Source organism: Oreochromis aureus, linkage group 14 (genome assembly GCF_013358895.1).
Source record: "Oreochromis aureus strain Israel breed Guangdong linkage group 14, ZZ_aureus, whole genome shotgun sequence".
In the NCBI taxonomy this organism is placed as follows: domain Eukaryota; kingdom Metazoa; phylum Chordata; class Actinopteri; order Cichliformes; family Cichlidae; genus Oreochromis; species Oreochromis aureus.
The window spans coordinates 31,440,187-31,465,139 of NC_052955.1; the positions used below are offsets into that span (position 1 = coordinate 31,440,187).

General features: G+C 39.2%; 1 protein-coding gene across 3 annotated transcripts in view; it reads left to right on the forward strand.

The window, feature by feature from the left end:
* The window catches only part of LOC116328960 (limbic system associated membrane protein), a 1,233,629-nt gene that overhangs the window by 993,514 nt on the left and 215,162 nt on the right, over positions 1-24,953 (forward strand). For 2 of the 3 annotated variants that reach the window (XM_039622696.1, XM_039622695.1), the window contains exon 2: positions 22,910-22,988. In XM_039622696.1, coding sequence (XP_039478630.1) covers positions 22,910-22,988 — 79 coding nt within the window. Of the gene's footprint in view, positions 1-22,538; positions 22,989-24,953 lie in introns of those variants that run through there. The other variant, XM_031750856.2, reaches the window with a different exon arrangement.

Consider the following 24,953-nt stretch of genomic DNA (forward strand, 5'->3'; position numbering starts at 1 on the left):
TTAGCTGTTCTGGAGCCGTACACAATGCTAACGGGGAAAGACACCATCAGTCATCTTAGAGAAGCTCTTTTTGCTACCCATCAGTCTGGGAAGGGTTATAAGGCCATTTTCAAACAATTTGAAGTCCATCAATCTACTCCTGAGAAAGATTATAAGTGGAAAACAATCAAGACAGTTTCTAATCTTCTCAGAAGTGCATGTTCCAGCAAAATCACTCCAAGATCAAATTCTGAAATGCTCTGAAAAGTTGGAAAAAAACACAAGAGCTGCATCTCCTACTCTGCAAGCCTCAGCGAGCAGGTTAAATGTTAACCTTAGGAAAAGATTGTTTGGAGGGGTTGCCAGGAGAAAGCCTGTTCTTTCTAAAAAGAATATGGCAGCATGGTTTAGGTTTACAAATTTGAGTGTGTTGAACAAAACACAAATCTTAGTGAAAGAGATGACAGTAAAGTGAAGATGTTTGACCATAATGCGTAGCCTATCAGCGCACACCTTTTACCCATTACCCACACATTACCTGCAATGTAACCCATTAACAGGTCATTTACGTGTTCATTTTATACCTGCAGTGGCTAGTTTAGCTTCAAGCAGCAATAAATATAAAATAGTAATTTAGTACAATCAAATCCTTTTTACGTCCTCATGTCACTCACATTCAAACTTACAGTCTTCAACCTAAATCAATAAAGACATAACTTTTTTTGTTTGTTTGCAAATTATGCAGCAGTTCACAAGAAGTGTTCATGAGCTGATTTTTGATATTTTTAACAATCTTCTATGTCCTGTTTCGCTATGCGACCGAGAATTAGGGCCACATTAAGAAAAAAAATATATTGTTGATCATCTTGAGGAAAAAGTCCAAATGTGGGGATTACCAGTGTTGTTTCATGACAGAATACCACGGCTGCTATACCCTCTAAAAATACCTTGTTTGGATGAGTTGCTGAAACAAATTGATCAGCCATCTCATTATACAACATACATCCTCTTTACTGCACGGGTATTGAACCATCGATAACCTTGCATCTGTCCATTACAACCCATCCCCTTTTGTGCAAATCCACATTTGTGTGTTTTGTCTGACCAGACGCCGATCTTTTCAACGTCCTTATACTGATGATCACAGTGTATTTATGTGCTGAAAGAGAAATCATTTCCTTCCTTGTTACTAAAACTGATTCTGAAGTACAATTTCACTAACTCAGAGGGTAAAGCAGCCGGGGCAGTTTGTCTTGAAACACCAACTGTAATCACTGCATTTCATCTTTTTTCTCATAAAAGTATTTTGACTTTTTTTCTTTAACTTTAATCTCGAAATTTCGACTTTATTCTCAAAATGGTCTATAACATCCTTTGTTAGTATGGCCTTGATACTCCTTCGCATGGACACTTTATTTCTACAAATAATATGCAGGTTGACGGAAATGTTCAACAGAGAAGTTTTGATGATTATTTTATTTGCTGCTATTTTAATTTCTGGAGAAAAAAAAACTTGAATAACTAAATTTGCCGTTGGCACTAAAAAGGCTGACTAAGAAGTGCAGCACAGATTTAAAAATGTCTTTGTTCAGTCTTTTTTTTGTGCTGCGCTTTGTCAGAGGAAATCAATTGTTTCAGTTATTGTCCAGTCTTTTGCCAAAGACATTATTACCAATAGTGTGAGATGGTTGCACATCTATCTTTGGCATCGTGATTTTTTAATAATTTAGTTTTGAGCATCAGCCAGTTGCAGACAGACACAAATGTGGGAAAAGTTAGACAACTCACAGCTTTGTAGCAGCAAAGTAATAAATCAAGCAACCATCAAAACAGCACCTACTCACATCCAATGAATCACCACTGGAAGATTTCCTAATCCCAGTGTAACAGAATACAGCATGCAATAATGATAAATGGCTTTTCTACACTAACGGTTTTTGTTGGATTCACAGTCAGTATATTGTAACCCCATTCATTTCAGCATCAGAACAAAGCAATATAGAGAGGCGGTCTAATACATCAGATACTGTACTATTTCCATAAGTAGCATTACTCTGCCTCATTTTCACTTCTTCTTCTTCTTAAATACCTGTTTTAACTTGAGAGCCTGACAGTTCTGTGTCATGCTCTTAAAATTGCCTTTCTGTTTGAGCAGTGTGTCATAATTTGTCTTATCTGAATAAAGAGTCTACTTCACAGTCGTAACCCCCGCCCGCTGTAAAAGAAAAAGACTTTCAGCAATGCTTTAAAATGGCATTGGTATAAAAATAGATCCAAAGATTTGGTTGGTTGTCAGGTCGTTTGTTACAGCTTGATACTAATCTCTTTAAAATATTAAAGATTGTGTATTTTCTATCCTCACAATATCACTCATTTTATTAAAAAAACAAACAGAAACAGGCCAGTACCAATCCTTCAACTCGCTCCATTTTATAGTGTTAAATCAAGTTGATGTTTGAGGCACTTATTTTGATTTAACAGTCATTCTAGTTTATTGCTTAAACCCCATCATTTGGATAAGAGACAGCAAAAGCTTTATTAAAATGATAAGGCACCAACTAAAACAGAGGATATAATATAAAGCACAGACAGTCTGCCAACATGAGCAAAGACTTTTTGAAACATGACCAATGTGGAACACTTGGAGACTGAATTGTTGGAGACAGTTTTAGCTGCAATCCCAAAGCTTGATCCCCACAGAATGAGACATTTTTTGGCTTGTTCTAAAGACTCTAGATGTTCAGAAGTTCCCATTTCAGGATCAATTCTTGTACGATTAGAGAAAATAACACAGGCTGCACAGTGCTTAATATTCTTTTTCATGTCTTCTACGCAGACGTGGGAAGTAATCAAGTACAAATAGTTTACTTGAATCTATATATTTGTCTACATACTATAGTGTGGGGCTGCACGGCGTCAACGCGTTAGCATGGTTAGCTCGTTAATGCGTTGACCCCGTGCAGCCCCACGCACGGGCCGATCAAAGCTAACTCGCTAACGGAGATTTGCCGCGGTTATGGCGTTAATGTCATTTTAACGAGATTAACGCTGACAGCACTACTTTGTACAAACATTTTTAGTAGACTTGTCCTTCAAGGAGCAACTTTTTGCTTTCTTACTTTGAGTACTTTTCACAGCCTGTACTTTTTACATTTTTCCTTGAGTGAAAAAGTTACTTTTACCTAATTGAAGAAAGTCTGTACTTTTGCCACCTCTGCTCCTAAGAGTTAGTCACAAAAGACTGGAATGACTATAGAAGTTAAACTGACCTTATCAGCAGTGCTCGCTGTACTGTACAATACATGCTGATAGAACTTGATTAATTGGATAATTGCATCCTAAGGAAATGTAAACGACACTGTCTGATAATAACTGACCTAAAGATGAAAAGTCACCATTGAATCTCTTGCTGTACAAAAGATTCCTCTTCAGCTTGAAGTGGACAGTTTTTTTCCAATTTGCTTCTTTTTTTTAAATGTATCTTTGTTTAGTTTTTGTTTTCGTTGTTGTTTTTACATAGTTTTTTTTTACATACTCTATGACATTCTAGTTTTTTGTATTTTTTGATCTACTCCTTTTGTTCTCAAAAATGGGTCTTTGAAGAGCTGCCAGTCTAGAGCTGATCATCAACATCAAACGATCAAATCTGTCTTTTGGAGTCTGTGTTTTGGAGGTGAGTTATGAAGTCTCTACCTGACTTAATTGGGGTTAAATTCTGGTGCTAACATAAAGTGGTTATTGTCCTCATAATGAATATTAAGAATTCTGCTTTGAGTCTCAGACTAGAAAGTATAACTAGCAATTTTCTGAAGATCTTTTGAAAACTTCACACGTTTCACTAACACCTAAAACCTCTGCTGATGCATTTTATATCAGCGTGCTTAAGTTTATGTTCATTGTGCAGTTTATTTTGCCCACTGGATGCTTGGAGAACATCTTGTGACTGACTTTGAGTGAGAAGCCAGAAATACAAGACAGACTTGAAGAACAGACTGCCAGTGGCATTTTTATTTATTTTTTTATCTGAATGAACATTCTTCAAAAGTCTTGTTCATCATATCGCACATCAGCCTGTTTGTGTCTTTATTTTGTTAGCTCAAAGATTTAGGTTGTTTTTGTTGTCTGCATGTTTATTGCACAATGCATTATCATTGTAAGCACTGAAACAGCCAGAAGGTGCCTGCTAAAATGACCAGAATTGAATAATCTTCCCTATGAATAGCACTGACACAAAATTGTGCCTGATTCCTTATGATGCTTTGGACGTGTCGGGCTGAGCTGGTAGATCCAGGTAATTCAGACTAACCTTGCAGTAGGTGACAGGCAGTGCACTGACTATAGTTTGGCTGGTAGCAAGGGGCAGCAGAGCCCTGCTTGTATAATATTAATTGTTGTTGCAGTCCATCAGCTGCACTGTCCTCCTTATCCCACTGTGCATGTGTCCTCGGACTCTGTAAGAGGGCTCAATAGCAACAAGAGCTTGTCTCCATCAATCACATGTTCCAGCAGGACTGTTTTGCTTGTTGGCTGAAGTACTGCATGATTAAATGATCAATTTCTATGATTATATGCTACTAATCTGAAGAGGTGGTGCTGCTAACCAGGTCCTCTTAAGACCAAGTTACTAAGCTTGAGTTGCAACTGTCAGGAAAACAATTTCTCACAATTGATTTCGAGCATTCTTTTCTTATTTCAGCTGTTTTGGGGTCTGTTTGCTCTGACGCTGTCAGACTCTGTCTCCTGATTCTGATTGAATCATGAAATATTGATTCCCCCAGTCTAAGAAAGAAAGAATAGAGTCAGGGGCCAGTGGAACAGTGTGTATGTGTGTGTCCATGTACGTCCTTCATTTGTGTATGCTGAAGCTTTTGTTGCAATCAATGTTGAGATCTCTGCTAAAAGTGCAAAAACTGAGTGGCAGTATACTGCCCACACTATAATCTAATAGAGCAATAACACACAGGAATTTATGCTGCAAGACTCAAATAATAACTGATAGATTTGGTGAAATTAAACCCTCCCGTGAGCCCTTTAGAATGATGAAATTTATTTCTTTGCTCCGTATAATGTGTCATATCTATGGTAGGGACTCAAGTAAGAAATAAATAAATACATAAAAGATTTTAAAAAAAGATCAGTCAAACTTATATTTATACATAAAATAATTTATGTTATCTTCTTCGAAGTAATTCATTTTGTAGCGTCTTAAATTTTTTCAAAACAGTGAGCATCTATGGGATTATATTGGTGGGATTAAATTAGGACTCTGTCAGTCACAATTCAAGATACAACCCAAAGCAGCATAGCCTACTTTCACCATCTGTATGCTATATAAGCAAAAAAGTAAACTAAACTTGGTTTCACAAAGCTGATTTAATTGAAATAGTCATTTTCAGTTAATCTCTGACTTAATGTACACATTACCATTAACTGTACTAATGTAACATAAGTGTAATTCTATCAATACTGAAAATTTAAGCTGGTTATAAGAACAGTACCAAATGCATCGGCAGTGTTGTAACTAGGGTAAAAAAAATGTTCTCTCAAACTCTATATTAACATCTATAAAGACTTTACAAAGCCACATTTTAAAATAATTTTCAGAAATTAGCACATTATTTTCCAGATGTCATCTCATGCATACACTTAAACTAGCACTACCCTTAAAATCTCTGCCGTTTGTGTATGCCAAACATTACCAGATATGATTGTTGGCGGGTATTCATGTTCTACCCTATTCTACCAGTATGGAAAGCAACACCTCTGGACAAGCTGAAACTGGTGCTTAAAGCTCATTATTATTTACCCATTTCACCGACACTGACTAAAACCTGCGTCCTATTTAGTGTGAGTGATGAGCAGCTCGTCACATGTCTTCACATTGGTTGGACCTAAACTAGAAAATACTTCAGGCCACTGCTGCTAAGTTCATCCTTGTTGACAAAAAGCACTGGCTTGTTTCAGCCAGTGCAGTGTGGCCAATGAATTCCCCTGACACAACAAATTGATTCAGCCACACAGAGCACATCTGCTTACTCTCAATGTGAGATGATTGGGACCTGAAGACTCCTGCATCGCTTTGTGATTTAGTCTAATATGAGTGTACTTCAGTACAAACCTCTTTGCTGGAGCACCTGTTAGTTGCAGGGAGACGTACCTTCTGGGACTGCCATTAACAAAATGTCAAATTGAACACTGACCTGGCAATATGAAATGCCAGATCAAGTTCTAGCTTACAAATCAGTGTAATCTATCACTTACCTGTGATATACATGGTTTACTATGGTAAGGTCAGCGTTCACATGCTTGTACAGTATAAGTTTCTTTCTCTTTTATTAGAAGCTGCAAAAATATAGGTGATGCTTACTGCAGATAAGTGTGCAGACTGGTGCATCATCATGAGCACACAGGACTGTGGGATCCATGCCCTTTGCTAACTGCCTAACTAGAGTGCTACACTGCACTGCTTCTCTTCTGCACCAGACCTGTGCATCTGTTCCATTTGTCTATGTGTGTTTCCACCCCGGGACTCACCTCTGGCTCCAAACCATAACAGACGGCTCTGGGTCATTATGGCAGGTAGAGGAATGACAAGTAATGCAGTGATGGATTATAGTTGGTGTCAATGCTGGTGTGTGTGTACATATTTGTCTGTGTGAATCAGGTCACCTCCAGTCCCTCCTGACTTTCCTCAGCTTCCTCTAAACCTCATTTCTCCTCCCTTTCTGTCCTTTCCTCACCTCCTTCTCAGCAGTAGGTCTCTGAAAAAGGTTATTATCGCAGCATGAGAAGACACAACGCTTTTAAAGTCAGGAATCCACACACAGCACACATTTGAATATATGCTGAATAAGTCTAAGATATTACACATTTTGTCCTGTCTTCTAAAACAAACAACTAAAAAGTAGAAAACTAAATTACATCAGTGAATAAACTTTATTGAACTTTAGTTGCATATTTGTTTACAGCTGAAGTGTACAGACATAAATTGTCGATCTAAATCATAGAAGTTAGACTGCAGAAGGCCTTTTATTGTTGAGCTTTGTCTTCTGTGATCAGCAGTGTGCACCGAGGCTGTGAGTGTGAACTTCTTTTTCACACTGCTGATCTTAATCTGCTTTTGTTTTGCTCTATTGGCGGATATGCATGCAGGTCACTGCCCTCTAGGACGATAACTTGAACTACAGGAATCAGTAAATGAAACCACTTTGGAGGTCAATAACTTCTATTATTGCATGTTATACATTTTTGCTCATCTTAAGTGATTTACTTAACAATAGCCAGAAATGCTGGAAAGAAGTCACTTGAGCATTACGTTGTCTTACTAGTTTTTTCCAAAAGACATCTAAAGGACTCTGCTCAGTTCTGCAAAAACATTGATTAAACCAATAGGAACATGAACGAAAAGTACGGAGAGGAAAGAAACAGTTCAAATAAATGGAGAACAACCAGACGTTTACTGTAAAAGCCACCCAGGAGTTTGTGAAGTCAAAAAATGTGATATTCTTCAACAGCCAAGTCTATCATCTGATACCAGTTAAACAGAGCATGATTTTCAGTTACTGTAGGGGTGAAACTGAAGGCAAAGAGACGCACAAACACGCAAGAGTTCTAGACTTTAGGCAGTCATAGACTGCAAAAGACTCATCATTTTTATTTATTCTTGAGTAAAGACCTTTAATCAGTACTTTTATCAAACTATCTTAACACAAGTATCTATACTTTTGTGAAGAATGTACTTTTGCCATCACCCGTCCATTCCCATGCTGGTCCAAGTTATTTGTGCTGATTCGCTGTGTTTGGTCTTCTCCAAACGTGGTGCTGTCCATTGCAACTACACATCTTTACTTATCATCTGTTCAAAGAACGTTGTTCAAAAAGTCTTGTGTTTTTGTTCAGATGCAACGTTGCAAACCTGAGCTGTGTTGCCATGTTCTTTTAGAGATAATTGGTTTTCTCGTGGCAACCCTTCCAAACAAGCCATACATGTTCAGTCTTCTTCTGATTGTACTGTCCTGATCTTTAACATTTAAAAGGCCTGTAGAGTCTGGCACGTACAGTAACACTTTTTTTTGTTTGTTTTAAATTTCTGTGAGCGTTGCATGTTCTCAGCTTAGAGTGGATTTCCTGGGACGTCCTTTCATGGGAAGATTGTGGCATTTTATTAGCACACACCTCAATGCACCAGTCCAGCAAACTGCCAAAACCACTGCTTTTAAAGAGCTGCTCACACTTGCATGAAGTACATTTGATCATCAGCACCTAGCTGCTACTTAACCTCTTCTTGTGGAAGCACTTCATTTTTCAGAGAATTGCATATGTCAGACAGAATCCCTGTTTTTGTGGGGAGAGATGTTTCAGTCAGGCAGCTGGGATGATGATTATCAGTGTGCAGATCACTGAATGGAGTGTGGGTCATCTTCAGATTTTTGTTATATAATGTAACACATACTGGGCTGAGAAGGTGCATAAAAAATAAACCATGTGAAGGGTTATTTTAGCCAATTATATTTACTGTAAGAGAAAAACAGCAGGAACGCGCACATGGCTCAGTCAGACACCAGGGACTGGCTGGCCCATTGGATGGTCAGCACTGATATCAAATGTAGGGAAAAAATGGATTCATACTCCTTTGTAATTTCTGCTGGAGACCGGAAGCTTTGCTCGTTCCCTTATGAGTCTATATGTGTGTGTATACTCAAATGGGGTCACCAATTTGTCACATCCTGTCCCTCCTCTCCCGTCATTTTTACTTTGGTACGTTCTGCTTTTCACGCTGAATGCTGAGCTGACAGTGTTCTGTATAAATTTGCAAAAATATGAACCTCACAAGTGAGCAGCCTGCTGCCTTCAGTGCTCTGGTTGAAATATTAGATTTATTTTTTTATGACACAAGCATACATACAGTTTGAAGAGAAAAAAAATAAAGAAAAGCAAAAAATGACAAAAAATGACACTGTTCCATTGTTGTTTGTATTCAGATTTGTCCAGGCTATATAGTGTGTCACTCTGGTGGATATTTCTGTAGCTATTGTTTGGTTTGTTTACATGTGACTGGGTTGCACCAGCTACACATGAATATATTGCAAACAGTGTGATGTCCTTACCACAGCGAGGCGATGGCTGTCCAATTCACTGTACAGTACATAACAATACTTCTTAGCTTTATAGTCAAGGCTTTATAGTGACTCAAGCTGCCAAATCTAAAGGCAGCATACATCCTATCCTTTTTTTAGCAACTGTGATTGGATATTATTTTAGCAAATTGCTGAAAAGTTGAATAGTGCATTACTTTTGTCGTTTCTTGGATCTTTTTGACTGCATTCCCTTGTAACCGACATGAATTCAGCTCCTCTGGGTCGGCCTTTGAAGCCTGCAGAGCCCTGATATTTAAAAGCATCAACTCCTGGGGAGACTACACTTGAGTGAGATGTGCGCAGAATAAATCTTTGGGAGAAAGTTCACCGTGGTACACCAATTATGATTACATTATTATGCTCCGTGGGAAAGAGTGGAAGTGTTTTGTCAATACATCAGGACATATTTCATTTTGTGTGAACTTTAAAGTAATGCAGACTGTGAATTGGAACGGAGCGCCGATCTGTTGGAAGAGAAAAATGACACTTTGTGCTACGCCAAGGCCAGCAGAGAGAAGGAGTAGTAAATTAACAGCCAAACATAATGTGTTTTAAAGGTACTTAATATAATATACACCTGTTTGTTGGAAGAGCTTTAGTAATGGCCCGTGTGATGATATAGATCTTATTTTATTGCAGCTATTAGTTTATAAGTTTAACAAGAGTAGGATCTCGTGGGAATAGTTTACAGCACAAAAGAAACTACAGCCATGTTTGAAGACAGTTAACAATACAAAGACAGACATGGCAGTGTGAGCAGGTGTGTTAAAATTAAACAAGCTTCCTGAACAAATCATGACTTACATGATTCACATGACTTAAATACTCACAAATCATTACATGAAACATGAATAGATCTTCAGCATTTTATTATTCCTTCTTCTTTTTTTTCCTTCATGGTCTGACTGGCACATTTAATAATTTTCTCTTGTTTGCATTTTTTTTCGCAGATCTAAAATCTTTGTCATATTTGGCACAGCTTGCAAGGGAGAATATTGCAAAACAGCATTACACAAATCTCTAAACTTATCACCGCTGTCACACTGGTGTCAAGACTTGGACTATGTCAATTTAAAGGCTCTGAAGGGACTTTTTTAATGCGGTGCTATAGACTGTCTGAACATGATCACAGAGGTACGCAGTGCTAGAATGATTTTATAGTAAATTGGTTTCTCTGAGAACATTAACCTAACGTTCCCTGAGGCCTATATGTAAATGTACAAGGAAGTCCTGTTTAAGCTCCTTGCATCATAAGCTGATATATTGAAGCGATGAAGAGCCCTTGGGTGCTGTATGGTATATTGTACCCAGAGGGCTCAAGCTTGTCATTCCATTTACCCTCCAATTCACTGTGGAGAGAGCCACACACACACAGACACACACAGAGAGCTACAGAGCTACATTTCTGTCAGAAGGAGATTCTAGTTTCATCTATATTATTAGGTATGAAATGAGGCTGTTATCCCCGTTTCCCTTTTACACCTCATAAGAACTAAGTCATTCACGGTTTTTATGTCGGGCTGTTATTGACTTCTGTAGCTTGTGACATTTCTTTCTCCTTTAATTATTTACTCTGCCCTTTAGCCTCTTGCCATTGCCTGTGCCTCATTACGAACCACACAGATTAAAACTTCTGACAGTGTTGATGAAGAAGACGATAAACTTGGAAGGGAAAATGGCGACGTTGACGAAGATGAAAAGACAAAAAGAAATGTGACTCGTGGAGGAAAAGAACATTGGGAAAAGAAGATGAGGGTTTGCCACAGGGGAGGGGTAAAATGAGAAATCTGCAACAGCTGGGTGAAATTACTGTGCCTTCTTGTCCATAACCTGCTAATTAAGAGAACAGAGGGAGAATGCAGATTAGAGGGGCGGGCCTGGAGACAGGCCTGTGGCTCTCTAGTCCTCGGGGAGAACCTCATCCAGGGAATTGCTGTGTTCATACAAAGCAGTGAGGGAGTCTACATTATTCATCCCCGGAAGTAAGATGCGGCAAGGCAGCGAGGGAAAAGGATGGAGTAAAACAGGAGTGGGAGTGAAGCGATAAAATATGGTGTTTAAAATCTGCATGTATGATTTTGTGCCCATGCTTTCTTTGTTTATCCAGTTGTTGTTTAGCTGAGGCTTCTGGGTAAATCCTAATGAGAGGGGGGTTTGGGGGGGGATTTTTGTTTGTTTTTTTGCGATTTTACATACTTACCCATGGATCAAACCCTACTCAGCAGCACAGACTCTCAGCCCGTCCAGCTACCAATTGCATGCAATTTACCAAGCCTTTTAGCTTTTAATGGTTCTTCTCTGCTGTGACAGCTTGGAGTAAAAATAACAGGACTGCAAGAACGCGCTTGCTTCTACAAGGCGTTAAAAAAAACAAAAAAAGCAGATTCCTCACATCAGATGTGTATCTCTTGGCTTACAGCAGATGTTGTTCATTTGAAATGAATACAATTTAGGCCATAGAAATCATTATCCATCAAAGCATGAACACATCAGTAGGATCTTGTGTCTGGCAGGTGTTTAACTTACTCGTTAGATGTTCCTCTTAGCCTTCAGTACTTTTAAATGAAGCTCTCGGAGTCCTATCAGTTGCCCTGTCAAAAATGCGCCTCTGGTTATTGTGGGAATGATAGATGCATTAATCTTAGCGGGGGGTTCCTGGAAGAGGAAAGTCGAATGTACTGGGATCCACCCTGCAAATTAGTGCACATGGAGTTTACAAGGAATGTCTGGGGGGAAAAAAACATTCTTCACCGGAAAAGTTGCACAATAAACTGCAAAAACACTCATCGTAAATCTGCCTACCGCCATGTTAAATTAGACTCATTAAGCATAATTTCATTTTGCTTCATTGTTTCCTGATACAGAAGGACAGTGAAGAAAGAGCAAAGTTTTGACACGTAACAGATCAAAATGTCTATGGGGGGATTTTTGTTCTCAAGCCTGTTTATTTAACTGTGAGTTTCTTACTGATGCATAGAAAAAGCAAAGCTGCTACCTCATTAAATGAGAACCTCTGGTGCTTTTTATTGAAGCTATTCTGATGCAGCTGCAGTTTGATTTAATCTTTTGATCAAATCAAGTTATGATTCTAAACCCAACACGCTGACATCCTCTCCAGGGTGTAGCCCACCTTTTCCAGCCCTGTGACTCTAAACTGGATAAACCATAAACATTGGACGGAATGATTCTGAACCTTTGTTCATTAGTCACTTTTATTTTTCACATTTATTTTTCTATAGATGCTAAGTTTTAAACAAATTCATGGACACTAACATCTTACAAGTCAGTGTCTTATGATTCAGATAAGACACTGACTAAGAAAGAACAGCCAATAGAGAGAACTTTTACATTTGTGCTAGTGATCACCTGTGCAAACCGTCATTTCTAAGTATGTATTTATTTTCATATACTTTAACCTTTCCACTACATGTCCGACCTTCACTGTGGATGAGCTGGAAAAAGTGTTTTGCACAATATATCTGTGTGGCTACCACCAGGTCTTTGTTTTAGTTTGTTAAGTAATGTTTTATTAAAATGAATGTAGACAAAGTTACAGGCTTGCATAGCTCTGATGGAGTCCCACTCTCTGCTGTCAAACAAAGAGTTGTCTCTGTGGAATATGGACCGATATCTTGGTCCTGTATTAATTGTTTGGAAACACTGAACAATGAAATGAATTATATATATTTTTTTAAATAAAAAAGTTTTGGTTTAACGGATGGAACTTCAATATCACGAGAACTTAATAAGTCAAACTAGCTTTCTGTCATGATGTCTGGCATTTCCCTACAGTTCTAAAAATTCAATTAAAAAAAAACTTTATCTAAATGTGACAATTTCACACCAGTGGTTTTAATTCATGTAGATAGTGCTGAAAGACAATTGGTGTGTGGAACAGTGCAAACTTAGAAAGTCACAATTAGTCAGCCATCTTTTTTTTTAATGCTTCCCATAATTGAGAGGATGAAATGTATAAAGAAACAACATCAGGAGAGAAGCGTAGTTACAGGATGGTTCCACACTCATAGAGTTGCTTTGTGTTCGCAAGGACAAGCCTATTCGATCCATCAAAGTGGACATCCTTGCAGGTCTGCTAAGAATTCATCTTGTTACCCGGTAGGCTTTCACCTTGAACATTACATCTGCAGCTAAACCAATCCTCTCCAGCAAGGTCTCTCTGTGTGCCTGAACTCTCTAATAGAACTAAATAGTGAGAGAAGGGATGACCCTCAGGGGCCAACTCAGACCAATTCTTTTGCAAGAAGATTGAAGAGATGCTGTGTGTATGCGCGTGTGTGCACGTCTATGTGTGTGTGTATGTGTGTGTGTGATCACCTCCAGTAGATGAGATGGATAATGTACTGAAAGCTGAGGTCAAACTTGATGCACAGATGTGGAATTGGAAGAGAGGACGGATGAAACAAAAATAGTCTGAGATAGTTGCTGAAACAAAACACGGAGTATATTTCAAGAATTGTAATAATGCAAATGTGCTTAGGTTCACTTTCTTTCATATAAATCCACTGCATGTTTATGTAGGATTCAGCCTTAACTTTGAATTTTTTAACCTGAGATTTTTGCTGACCAGCACACTTTGTATTGGAGCTTTGAATGAAATGAACAAGGCTCAAAGTCAGAAGCGATTGCTGAGTGCGAATGAGCCAGAAACAATGCAAGCAGCACCATCCTGCATAATATAACTCAGAATAATAGTGCTGGTTGGGAATATGTGCACTTTATACTTTTGGTTCAGGTCATTTTTGCACTCAGTTCACTTTTTTTTTGCACAAAAAGCCTCCATGACAAAAAAAATTATAATCCACAGGAGGAAAATTGCATTGTTATAGAAAAAATATCTGTGGTTTTACCTACTTTCCTGTTTGTGAGGCACCATGAAGTGTGTGAAGTGTACCTTGGGAGTATAACAGCTTTTGGCAAAGCACATATTCCTGAGAACTCTGAAGCGAAAAGGAAAACCTAATAAATAACTGAAATACGTTTTTGATTGCGATATAATGCAAAGAAAATACGCTCACTCCGAAAAACCTGAAATTCAACAGCATTCAAGCAGAAGGAGAATATCCAAAACTCCGTTATGAAAAAGTTATAGATGCCATTAAAGTTTAATAAAAACAGAGGGCGGTGGTTTCCTATATTTAATGGAATATAGAAACACGGCAACACACTGAACTTTAAAGGGGCGGGCTTTTAATGCTTTTTAATGTTTTGTTATATGTGTAATAAATGCTAATTTTAGTTTTTATTGCTAACAGTTAATTTAGCATCACATCATCCTTTATAATCGCTCCCGTACTGTTTGGTATGCATGGTAAAGTTTTAGCTCGCACACAATTTTTATTGATATTACATTGTAAAGATAAAATTAGACACTGAAACTAGTTACTCTTCAATTCACACGTTCATATCATAGGAAACTGGAAACTCCTAGGTGATGCACCAGTGTAATGTCTGCAAAACTTTATCAAAGAAAACGCCCTTCATTAGCTAGCCATCCATTTTCAGTTCCCATAGAAAACAGCATTACAGCTGCTGCTGCTCAGCATCTGCTCACTTGCATAACAACACACATGCCAGATGAATCTTTGTCAAGGTTACATGTTCATGTACAGGATCCAGAAATGTGGCTTTTGGGATATTTTCTGATGCTTGATGTGTTCTTTGAAGTGTGTGTTGTGTTAAAGAGGTTCTGGCAATCTTTGCAAGCAGGCGCTACGCCAGTATAGGCAGGCACCTTTTGGTAATGCAAAACATACTCAGATGGTAATCTAGCCAAAGCAGGCGTTACATACAGAGTATAACCTTATGTTGCTGAATAAAGGTTCAGCCACTATTTTATTAGATATCTTATGGGAAAGTGGGTGCTTTTAGTATATTTAACAGTTGTGTTAAATGAATACAAAAAATGTGTACTAAAGTCTTCGAAGTGTAATTTTCCAACTTAGACCTCCTTTTTTTAGCATGTCGTCCACAATACAGCAAGCTTTTTGGCAAAGTTTTGCCTTATTTTGTATTTCTGCTGACACAGAGATACAGGAATGGAGAGGAAGAGGCTTCAGGCCAGGGTGTGTGGTGCTGCATTTGTGTGTCAGTGTGTGTGTGAGATACAGCATATTGCTGAGTATGTTTCTGGGTATTGCTTTTCCAGCATATCATGCATTTTGCTGCCAAGAATCTGGTTTTGATCGGAATGCCAGGGTGAATTATGCATACACTCTTTCTTATAAAGAGAAGAAACTTGTTCTGTTTTTATCAGGAATCTTAGTCGTTGTGTCCTTTACACATACCTGGAGTACGTTTCTGCTCGGGAGCATGTGTTGCCAGTGCAGCCTAGTCTAGACTGACACAGAGTGCATTTTGCTTAAGAAACAACAAAAAAGAGAGATTGGAGGGGAGACTTTGGCTCATTGATCTTCTCTAGCTCACAATGGAGCCGACTGCCATTTGTTTTCACACAGAGGTTAGATAGTGCACAATGAAGGTGGATGAAGAATCAGAATCCCATTATAGATCCTGCTCTCTTGTTAAAAGCGGTGGGGTGTTTGGGCTTCATAAGCCAGTATTGATTGGGGGACTAAAGATGGAGAATGTTTTGGAATACGATACACCCGTAAGTGGGGGTTTGTTCCACAGTAATGCACAGAATTAAAACATGAAACACCCAAAAAAACTCACTCAGTCAAAGTAGCTGACTGGGAAAATTGAGGTGGAGAGTCACGCTGCGGTCTCGGACATCAACGACTGAGCTGGAAATGTTTGCTCCACTTTTCTTTTGTTGCTGTGAGGTTTGCTGTTGACCCCACTGGCGCATTAGTTGAAATCAAATCCTGCAAAATCCTGCATGCTCCCACCGACAACAGCATTAGGTTCATGACCAAAATTAAGTCAAACATTTGGCTTTGAATGCGGCCACGTGTGTTTATTGGCAACCCAGGGATATTACAGCTTTTGCACAGCCTCATCACTCATTATCCCAAATTATGCACAGTTACTTGCAGGAGCAGTTGCAACTTCTTTTGGACGCTCTTGCACAATTAGAGCGTGCCGTTAACATTTTACTCTGTCTTCTCCTCCAGTTTGTGTCATCCCACTGTGGCTTCCATCTGTGGGCACTATTAGCTGAGGAGACTACTTTTTGCACTCAGTGGGATATTTGACAGTGTAACAGCAGTTTAACAGTCCTTGTGAAATGCCATATTTTTGCACAAACTGTGTCCTTCTAAGTTTTGTTACTTTTTTTCCCCAAGATGCACTAAACAAAAAGAGAATACAGGCTAGAATGCATTGTGTCATTGGTTTATACCTCTTATTCTTAGATTTCATCTATAGTATTATCTGGGTACAGCAGTGTTTCAGCAATACACCTTCTGAATGGTGGGTGATGTGAAATGTAGACTAAAAAAAAGAATAGTCAAAGGAGCTGAGGCTGAAGTGTTCTGGCTTGTAGTTTTTAATATAGGTCATGCTTCAAAAGCACAGACTTCCCCTAATGCAACTTGACAGTGTCTTTACTCTAAAACCTTCTCTATATTGTTAACATTCCCATACTTAAAAAAGAAAAGAAAAAAAAAAACCCTCCAAGCCTGTTACAACACTACTCATTTTAATATCAAAGTTCTTTTCACTAGCTTGACAAAATTCCTCCAGAACCACTGAACTGTTTCACAGTTGCTTCATTTAAAAGGACATCTCTGCGGGTTTTTAAATACTCACGTGGATACTGAAGAAAGGTTCTCTTACTGTATTCCTGTTCCATACAAGGCTTCGAAACATAGCCTCTTCTATTACCTGACACAACGCCCTGTGAGAATGGAATGTCAGAAGAAGCAAGAGTAGTAATCATGATGAACCCCACGTAATGTTATAGAATGGTTTTAAGAACAAGAACAAAAGGCACAACTCCACCTGTAGTACAACACTTTGTTGAATCTTAACTGCTCAGGACTGAGTTTGTGTGGCAAAATGAAACATTTAATAGTGAAGGTAAATATGCAGGATGTGTTTCCTGTTGCTCAAGTGAAGCTGATGGCAAAATTCATTTTAACTCACGTATGGAATCATTACTTTTAAATTATTAGCAATGCATTTGAGCAAGAAAAAATGATTCTAGCTTGTCCTTTCTAGTAAGTGTACAGTATTGATCTTATTTTGGTGTAATTATTTGTTTCTGTTATGACATTTTACTCCTGTGAAAGTTTAACTGTGACTGGTGTATCCATCCATCCATCCATTGTCTTTTGCTCAGTCTTCAGTTCAGGGTCACAGGGGGGTTAGAGTTAGAGTCTAGCCCAACTAGCATAGGGCAAAAGGGTGGGTACACACTCACTTTCACGCCTACGGACAGTTTAGAATCACCAGTTAACCTAACCTCACTACCTACACATAGAGAACGTAAAAACACCCTACAGAAAGAACCAGACCAGACGGTGGATTCAAACTCAGGATGTCTAGTCTAAGTTTTGCTTTTCCAATAAAAAATTTTTTTTAAAAACTGAATAGAATGCAGCAAACTACTCACTGACTTAAGTTCAGTTTTTTTCTTGGAAACGTTGAATCGGCTGTCATAAAAGCGACACATACAAACACAAACAAACTCAGTATCAAAAGCTGTTTTTCTGTTCTTAAATCAGAGTTATACATCTACAGTGTACTATCTGTTTATCCCTTCTGTTTTCAGTTCTTTTGATCAGAGCCGGGTCGCTCTGACTGAATCATTATGACTCAATGAAATGGAGAGGAGTGCTTAAAGCACTTCATAATGTGCATTATGAAAATCATTCCACAGTGCCTGCCCTGTGATGCAGACCTTGTGTTAAAATAAATACAAATGCGAGGTGATGTGTTGCTTACAAACATTTTCTGGGTTTCAGTATGATTATGATTAAGTAGACCCATGATTTGTACTTACATTATATTAGTCTCTGTTATATTTCAATAGCATCACTTCCTAGAATGTTTTCTTGCTGCCACTTTTTTAAGCTGAAATACAGAGTTGAATAATAGATCATACTGTATGTTGCTTTCCCCTCAAAGAAGTTAATTCCCCTTATGCTGCCATTGTTTGATCATTTATCTGGCACAGGCTCTGCCGCTTATCACAGAAAATACCAATTACTATGTATTTCCCCTCACTGTACCACGCATTAGCACTTCCATTGTACTGAATACTTCTCTTGGGTGCCGTGTTGTAGGAGCGCAGTGTTTTAAGATGATAGAAATTGTTATATATTCATTTGCAGAAAACACAGTTTCATCCCCCTGTGTCAAATTCCTGTTTTATATAAAGCATCGGTGTGGGTTCATTTGAGCAGTCTGGTAAATTTTGATGTAAATTTTAGCACCTTTGTGCATACATTTATGATGGAAGTAAATTTAACTAAAAAATAAAAGAGCAAAAAAGAAAATCAAAGCATAGATAATTCAAAATCTACAAAAATATAACTCATCCAGGTTCTTGGGTATATGGTGTTTTTGGGTTCCAGATTTGAGAGCCAGTGTGTGATAAGTTTCCCTGATATCGGCTACTGTTTTGTTTCTTACCTGCTCACTTTCAAAGATAAATTCGTTAACTTTAAGAAAAAGATTTCTGTTCGTGTCCAAAGCTTTCTGCACATTCACGCGCGCCTCAACTATGTTATTGAGCCTGACTGAAAACAAACCCAGGCAACAGCACATCTAAAGTTAAAAAAAGAATCCAAAACTGGCTTCCAGCTATATTGTTTTTCAAACATTTTTGTGAAAAAATTTCCTCCTTTTTCTTTCTCTCTCCTCCATTCCTATCAGGCTGCTTCCATACACACAGCCAGAGGAAAACATGAGAGGATGTGCAGCTTTTTTGTTGATATCAAAACACTGTATGTGTGTGTTTGTGTGTTGCAGGCTTAATTAAGTTTACCACAAAACATTCTGTGGTTGTATGAACTCATAATTCATATTCATATTTTGGGAGGGAAAAAGACCTATTGTTGAAGAAAGACTCATCTGTGTGCGAGGCATTGTTGTTGTGCATAGTGGGGGGTTTTTCTTAGTAAATCTCCTGCTTCTTTCATGCTTTTATTGGAAGGGACAATGTATTCTAAATATTAAGACATCTCCCCTATAGAGATATAAAATAGATACAGAATTGATATAGAGATATAGGTCTGAGTAAGGTCAGCTGTACAAATAGGGTAGCACCTAAAGCAGGAGACCTGGCAGGACACACACTACAGGGTCACAATCAAAGGACGCCCTTAGCAGTGTTGGACCTCGAGCAGATGGTTTGGTAGCCACTAACAAGCTCCTGGAATAATTGTGGCTGGATATTTGAGCATTCTCCTTGGCAGATAGCGTTCACCACGCTTCAGTAGGGTTGTAGTCTTCCAGAAGCTGAATGTTAGCCTGCTTTATTGATTCCAAAACCAGTTTAGATTTGTGTTTGTGATCATTTGTCCTGTTGAAACACTCAGTTGTGTCGACCACCAAGGACTCAAACTTTTCTCATCTGACTTTTCTCCAGAAAGCATTTGACTCTTCCATGTGGACTAGCTTAAAAGAGCTGATTTTGGAGCAGTGGCTATTTTCTTGGTACCCTCACGGTCCCTGGTGATGTAAACCTCACTTCACTGTGGACAGTGACAGCGGTGTTCAAGCAGCTCCCAGTTCATGGCAGTCTTGAATGCTGGAGGATTCTGGGTTGTTCTTAAACGTCCTAACCAATTTCCTCTCATCTGAAGGTGACAGTTTGGGTTTTCTTCCAGATTTTGACAAAGTGGTGACACATCTGAATAACTTGTACTTACATTCAACTTTTTCAGCACATGTTTAGAAATGGCCCATTAATCTTCTGGATTGAACTTCCCAAAGCCCCGACTTTAACCTTATTGAAAATTTGTGGACTATGTTTAATAGCCGTCTATGTGCCAGAAACCAACTAATTTGAATTACCTTTACCAGTTCTGCCAAGAAGAGTCAAATATCCAGCCAGGATTCTGCTAGAAGCTTGGCTAACAAAAGTGTCTGGTCGAGGTCCAATTTTCTAAGGCACATTTAAATATAGTGCCAAATATTAGTGAAGGTATATGTCAATATTTGAACCTGTATGTATACTTTTGAACTTGTATGGATTAGAGAAAACTGTATGCAGTATGTATAATGTACAATCATCCCACTCTGGAAAAGAACAGTTGAAAGAAATCATGAAAAGCCCAAAATTATAATGACATTCATCCATGAATGGTTTATGTAAACTTCTGACCCCAACTGTGTAGAATGTATGCCAGCATGAACTAGCAAATAAAAAGGACTTTTGCCTCTTCTGCTGTGTCCTGTTGGCTGCCAGCTGTCTGCAAACTGACGGGATCAACGTACAATATGTTATGTATAGTTTATTTTGCATGCACAAAAGGAGAATGCATGACCACGTCTGCTATTCAAACCCCAACACCAGCGTAGCACCAACACAATAATAACTGCTGTGTTTCCCTGCATTCAGTTTGTCTCTGTGTGAGTGTTTGTGAGCCCTTTAGTACAGGGAAGGCCTCCAGGCATCAGTGGCCTTCTGATAAGACCCGGTTAAAGCAGCTGTTTTGTTGGCCTCCACTCTGCCATCTCTCTGCCATAAAAGCGAGAATTCAACTTATTACACATATAAAGTCTCTTGGATCACCAGCGTACTTTTGAGAATTTATAACTATAAATAAAGCAAAAAGGCATGTAGGAGTCATCCCTATATAAATCTGTGTTTCACAGAGACCCTCTTCTCTTGCGAACCCAGTAAACCTTTTAAAATGGTCTTAATGCATATGCTCTTTCATAAACTGTGAAATTGCCAAGATAGCTTAAAACTCTAGAAGATGAGGAAAACTGTAACACGCACTATTTATTAAGCACTAAGTAGGGAGCAGCTTTTCAAGCGTCCGTCGTTGTAAACAGTTTAACACTTCTTAACTAATGCACTAACATAAGCACCTCCATACATTTACTGACATAAATTACCCCATTGGTCCTTATCAGTTCTACTCTCATGTGCACTTCAATTTTTCTAATGCACTTAAAAAGTCTGCATAAAAAAAAGGTAGGGTAAAGATGCTTCGAGAGGCTGCCATAAAACAGGCGACTGATTGTGTCTGATTGTGTTTTTAAGCTAGCCGGAGTAATTGCAATGTTAAGAACATATGTAATTATTCTACGTTCAGGTCATGACCTCAGCAAGTGCTGTGCTTGTATCAGTGTGACTAGTTTAGAGCACTACAATTAAAGAATTAAAGTGTGATTCTGAATTATTAACTGCATACCCCCAGAGACAAACCAAAAAAATAAAAAATGGGAGTGCACTATGCAGCGAATGACAATGATTCACATTAGTATTAATGTATTTTCAGAATCAAATAAAATGCTAAATGCACTGCCTAAATTGTTACACTGCACTTCATTAAGCATATCGTCAAGTGAGCATTAGATCAGGGCCTATTAAGCCAGCGCTTGATTGGCAAGTGGTGAAATTAGAAGCTCATGCTGCATTCACGTGTCTGCATAATTGCGAGGCGCGCACCTCAAAAACTTGTGTCCTTGCTAATGCAGGAAGTGGATGTAATTACTCATCAAGCTAAGGCATCACAACAGTCAATGCTAGTCTTGACAAGAGGTGATTATGTCTGGTTAAGCTATTCACAGCTCAGTGTCATCCTCAAAACAGTGAAAATAAGGATAAAAATGTTTAAATTTTTCTATTATATATAGAAAATGCTTCCAAAAATGTCCTTTGGTTTAATTTCATGTCTAACATTTAATGGAAGATGTTAAATGGAATTGTATAATGCAAACAACAGGCTCCCCACCTAAATCATAATTAGGCACAAAAAGTATCCACTCGAGATCTCATGGTCCACTGCAGATCTGCTAGGCATGGAAATGCTATGGGAGCTAATGGTGTAAATGAGTGGATACCTGCTGGAGATAAATGAGCTCGTTTGAAGAGTAATGGTATTGGAGTGATCCTCAGAGGGAAAGTGTCTTTCTGCATGGCTTCACCTCAAGGAAGGAAAGTTTTCTAGACCTATTTAAAACTGGAAGTTTGGGTTGTTTTTATTATAATTTTTTTCTCTGTTTGTGTCCAAAACCTGTTCTGATATTCAAGACGCGTAATAGCCTCCACCCTGGATATTCAGATACACAACTCGATTCTTTTCTTCTGTTGAATATTTTTTTTTGTCTTATTCTTTAAAAAAAAAAATAAAAACAAAAATAAGCTTATCCCACCGTGTTCCTCGGTCCTCGTTCGGTTGTGTCTCACCGAAAGGGACCTCAGGTGGTGCTGTTGTCCTGACAACCAATAAGGGGTGCATCAGAGTCAGACGGCTGGATAATCTGAGAGAGAGGGAGAGAGAGAGAGAGAGGGGGGTAGGTGGTGGTGGGGGGGTGATTTTCCCAGACTCTAAACAGAAGCTTGCCTCTCTCCATCGTCGCTGTGCCGTGTCTTTACGCGGAGAGCTTTGTGCGTCACTGGAGTACAGAAGGAGGATTTTCGTCCCCCCTCCCCCCCTCCAAAAAAAGTATTATCAGAACCTCGTATCACCCATTCATTTCGAACTGCTTTGGACTTAAACACATCCCCGCGTTTACCAGAAGTGTGGACAACTACGACTGTTTCCCCCTATCCCCTTTTTCACCCTTGGATTTATAACTGCAGAAACGCGCGCGCGCTCCTGTGCTTTCAAAAATGCAAGTCGGACGCAAGTCGTGCTGGAGGCAGTTACAGGCTTCGTTTTTCAGACTGCTTTGTCTTATCCCCACAGGATTCCCCGTCCGGAGTGTGGATATGCAGAGGGCCACCGACAACATCACTATCCGACAGGGCGACACGGCGATTATAAGGTAAGACTCTGCTTCCAACTTTCCTCTCCTGCTTCCCCACACCCCCGCCTCTCTCTGGATGCTGAACAGCAGCAGCAGCAGCTTCCTCCGAGCGAAAGATCGCAGCTTGTTTTATGCATTCATTTATTTTTGTTGTTGACGTTTCTTTACGAACTTTTTTTTCTCGTTTGTTCAGTACAGAGAAGTGAAATGTTGAGCGATTGCATGTTCTCCGTTTCTAACTTTTGTGTCACAATCTTTGTGAGAATCTTTGTGACACAGGACGCTGCGGCGGTGGTCACGCCGCTTTATAGAACTTAAGATCAAGATGCTCTTGATAAAAGGCGAAGTGCGTCACCGTGACCGTAGCAATCATGACGGTGTGTGTGTGTGTGTGTGTGTGTGTGTGGGGGGTTATCGACAAAGACTGATTACTGATTGCAGACAGGAATAACATGTTGCAAAAGGCGACGTGTGACGAATCCTCCATGAGATGTTAGGAAAAGATTAACTGCCAGCAGTCTGCAGGGGGGCAAGAAGGTGAAGTAGCAGCAGTGCAGCTGAGAGCTCGTTTGAGGGTTTTTTGCGTTTGCGTATTTGTTTGTGGCCCCGCATATTTAAAGATTCTCTCTGGATCTTTACGCGGATTTTAGCTTTTTTAATTTTTATTTATTTATTTACCACATAGGTTAAGACATCCCATGTAATCACTTCGTAAACAATGTAAGCTGACAACTGTCTCATTGTGATACTGCTGGGCAGAGCTGGGTGAACACGTGATGACAGCCATGTGTTTTTGACAGGCTATAAATGCAGAAAGAGGATTTGGATTGTTTTGTTTATTTATTTGTTTATTTATATGTTGTGTACACAGGGCTTTTCCTCAGCAGCCCCTCTCACCCACTCCCCCTAAGCCTTTAAATGTGCTCCGAATGAATTAGTTTACCTCTCTTTTCACCCAGTGCTGTATTTACCACATAGTGACTGTGGCAATGGCAATTTTCTTTATATTTCATGTGTTCATTACATGCAAGTTCAAAATGCTTATCAAATAATAAAAAACATGACAGCCTGTGTAGGTTTACAGTGCCTCTAGGCTGTGAGAATAAAATGCGGTTATATGCTGGACTTTTAGCAAAGCCGGTCAACAAAGCCTGCAGGCATGGACACCGCTTCCCCAGCCCCATATAAGAGAAAAAAAAATGCAGGCACACACATTTCCTCACATGTGCCCTGATCTTGCATACACACAAAAGCTGTATACACACACACACACACACACACACACACACACACACACACACACACACACAAGAATAAATCCCTTTAATTGATTCCTTCTGGTGCACAGGTGCCATCAATTCAGGTATCTGCTGATCAAATTAGTCGTCTGACTCAGTTACTGTTGAACTCAACGGGGGTCACAGCTATTTGTTTCACTTTCCACATCCAGTTGACTGCCTCGTTGCAGTATTCAGCCATTTACCCCACCCCAGTCACTCTCTATTCTTTAAAGGTGAGGTAATGTGGCACGCTCTGCTCTCACCTGCCAAATTAGATTCCACTTTCCGGGAAAACTCTATCCCTAGTCCACTAATTCACCTTTATATCTGCCAAACGATGTTTGAATAATCTGTGGTAATCGCTCAGTGAGTGTCATAATTAATTTGATGTTTGCGATGCATCTTGTTGGGACTGATGATCAGTCTTATTTATCGTAAGGTAGGCAGCGATAAGCTCTGGCTCAGAGCCCTGTGGCTCTGCTGAAAAACACAACCATTTTTCACACCCAGTTTCCACCTGACAAATAGGATGGAGGGGGTTTGGTGGGAGGTAGTTGCGGGACCACTAAGGCTAAAACGTACAAAGTTTTAGCAGGCGTGGGAGGCCGTCGGCTTGTAATTTGTCGTGTTACACAGTGTTGCTGATTACCTAAGGGGGGTTTTTGTGAAGGCTGAGGGGTTATTGTTGACCCGGGGGCGTAAT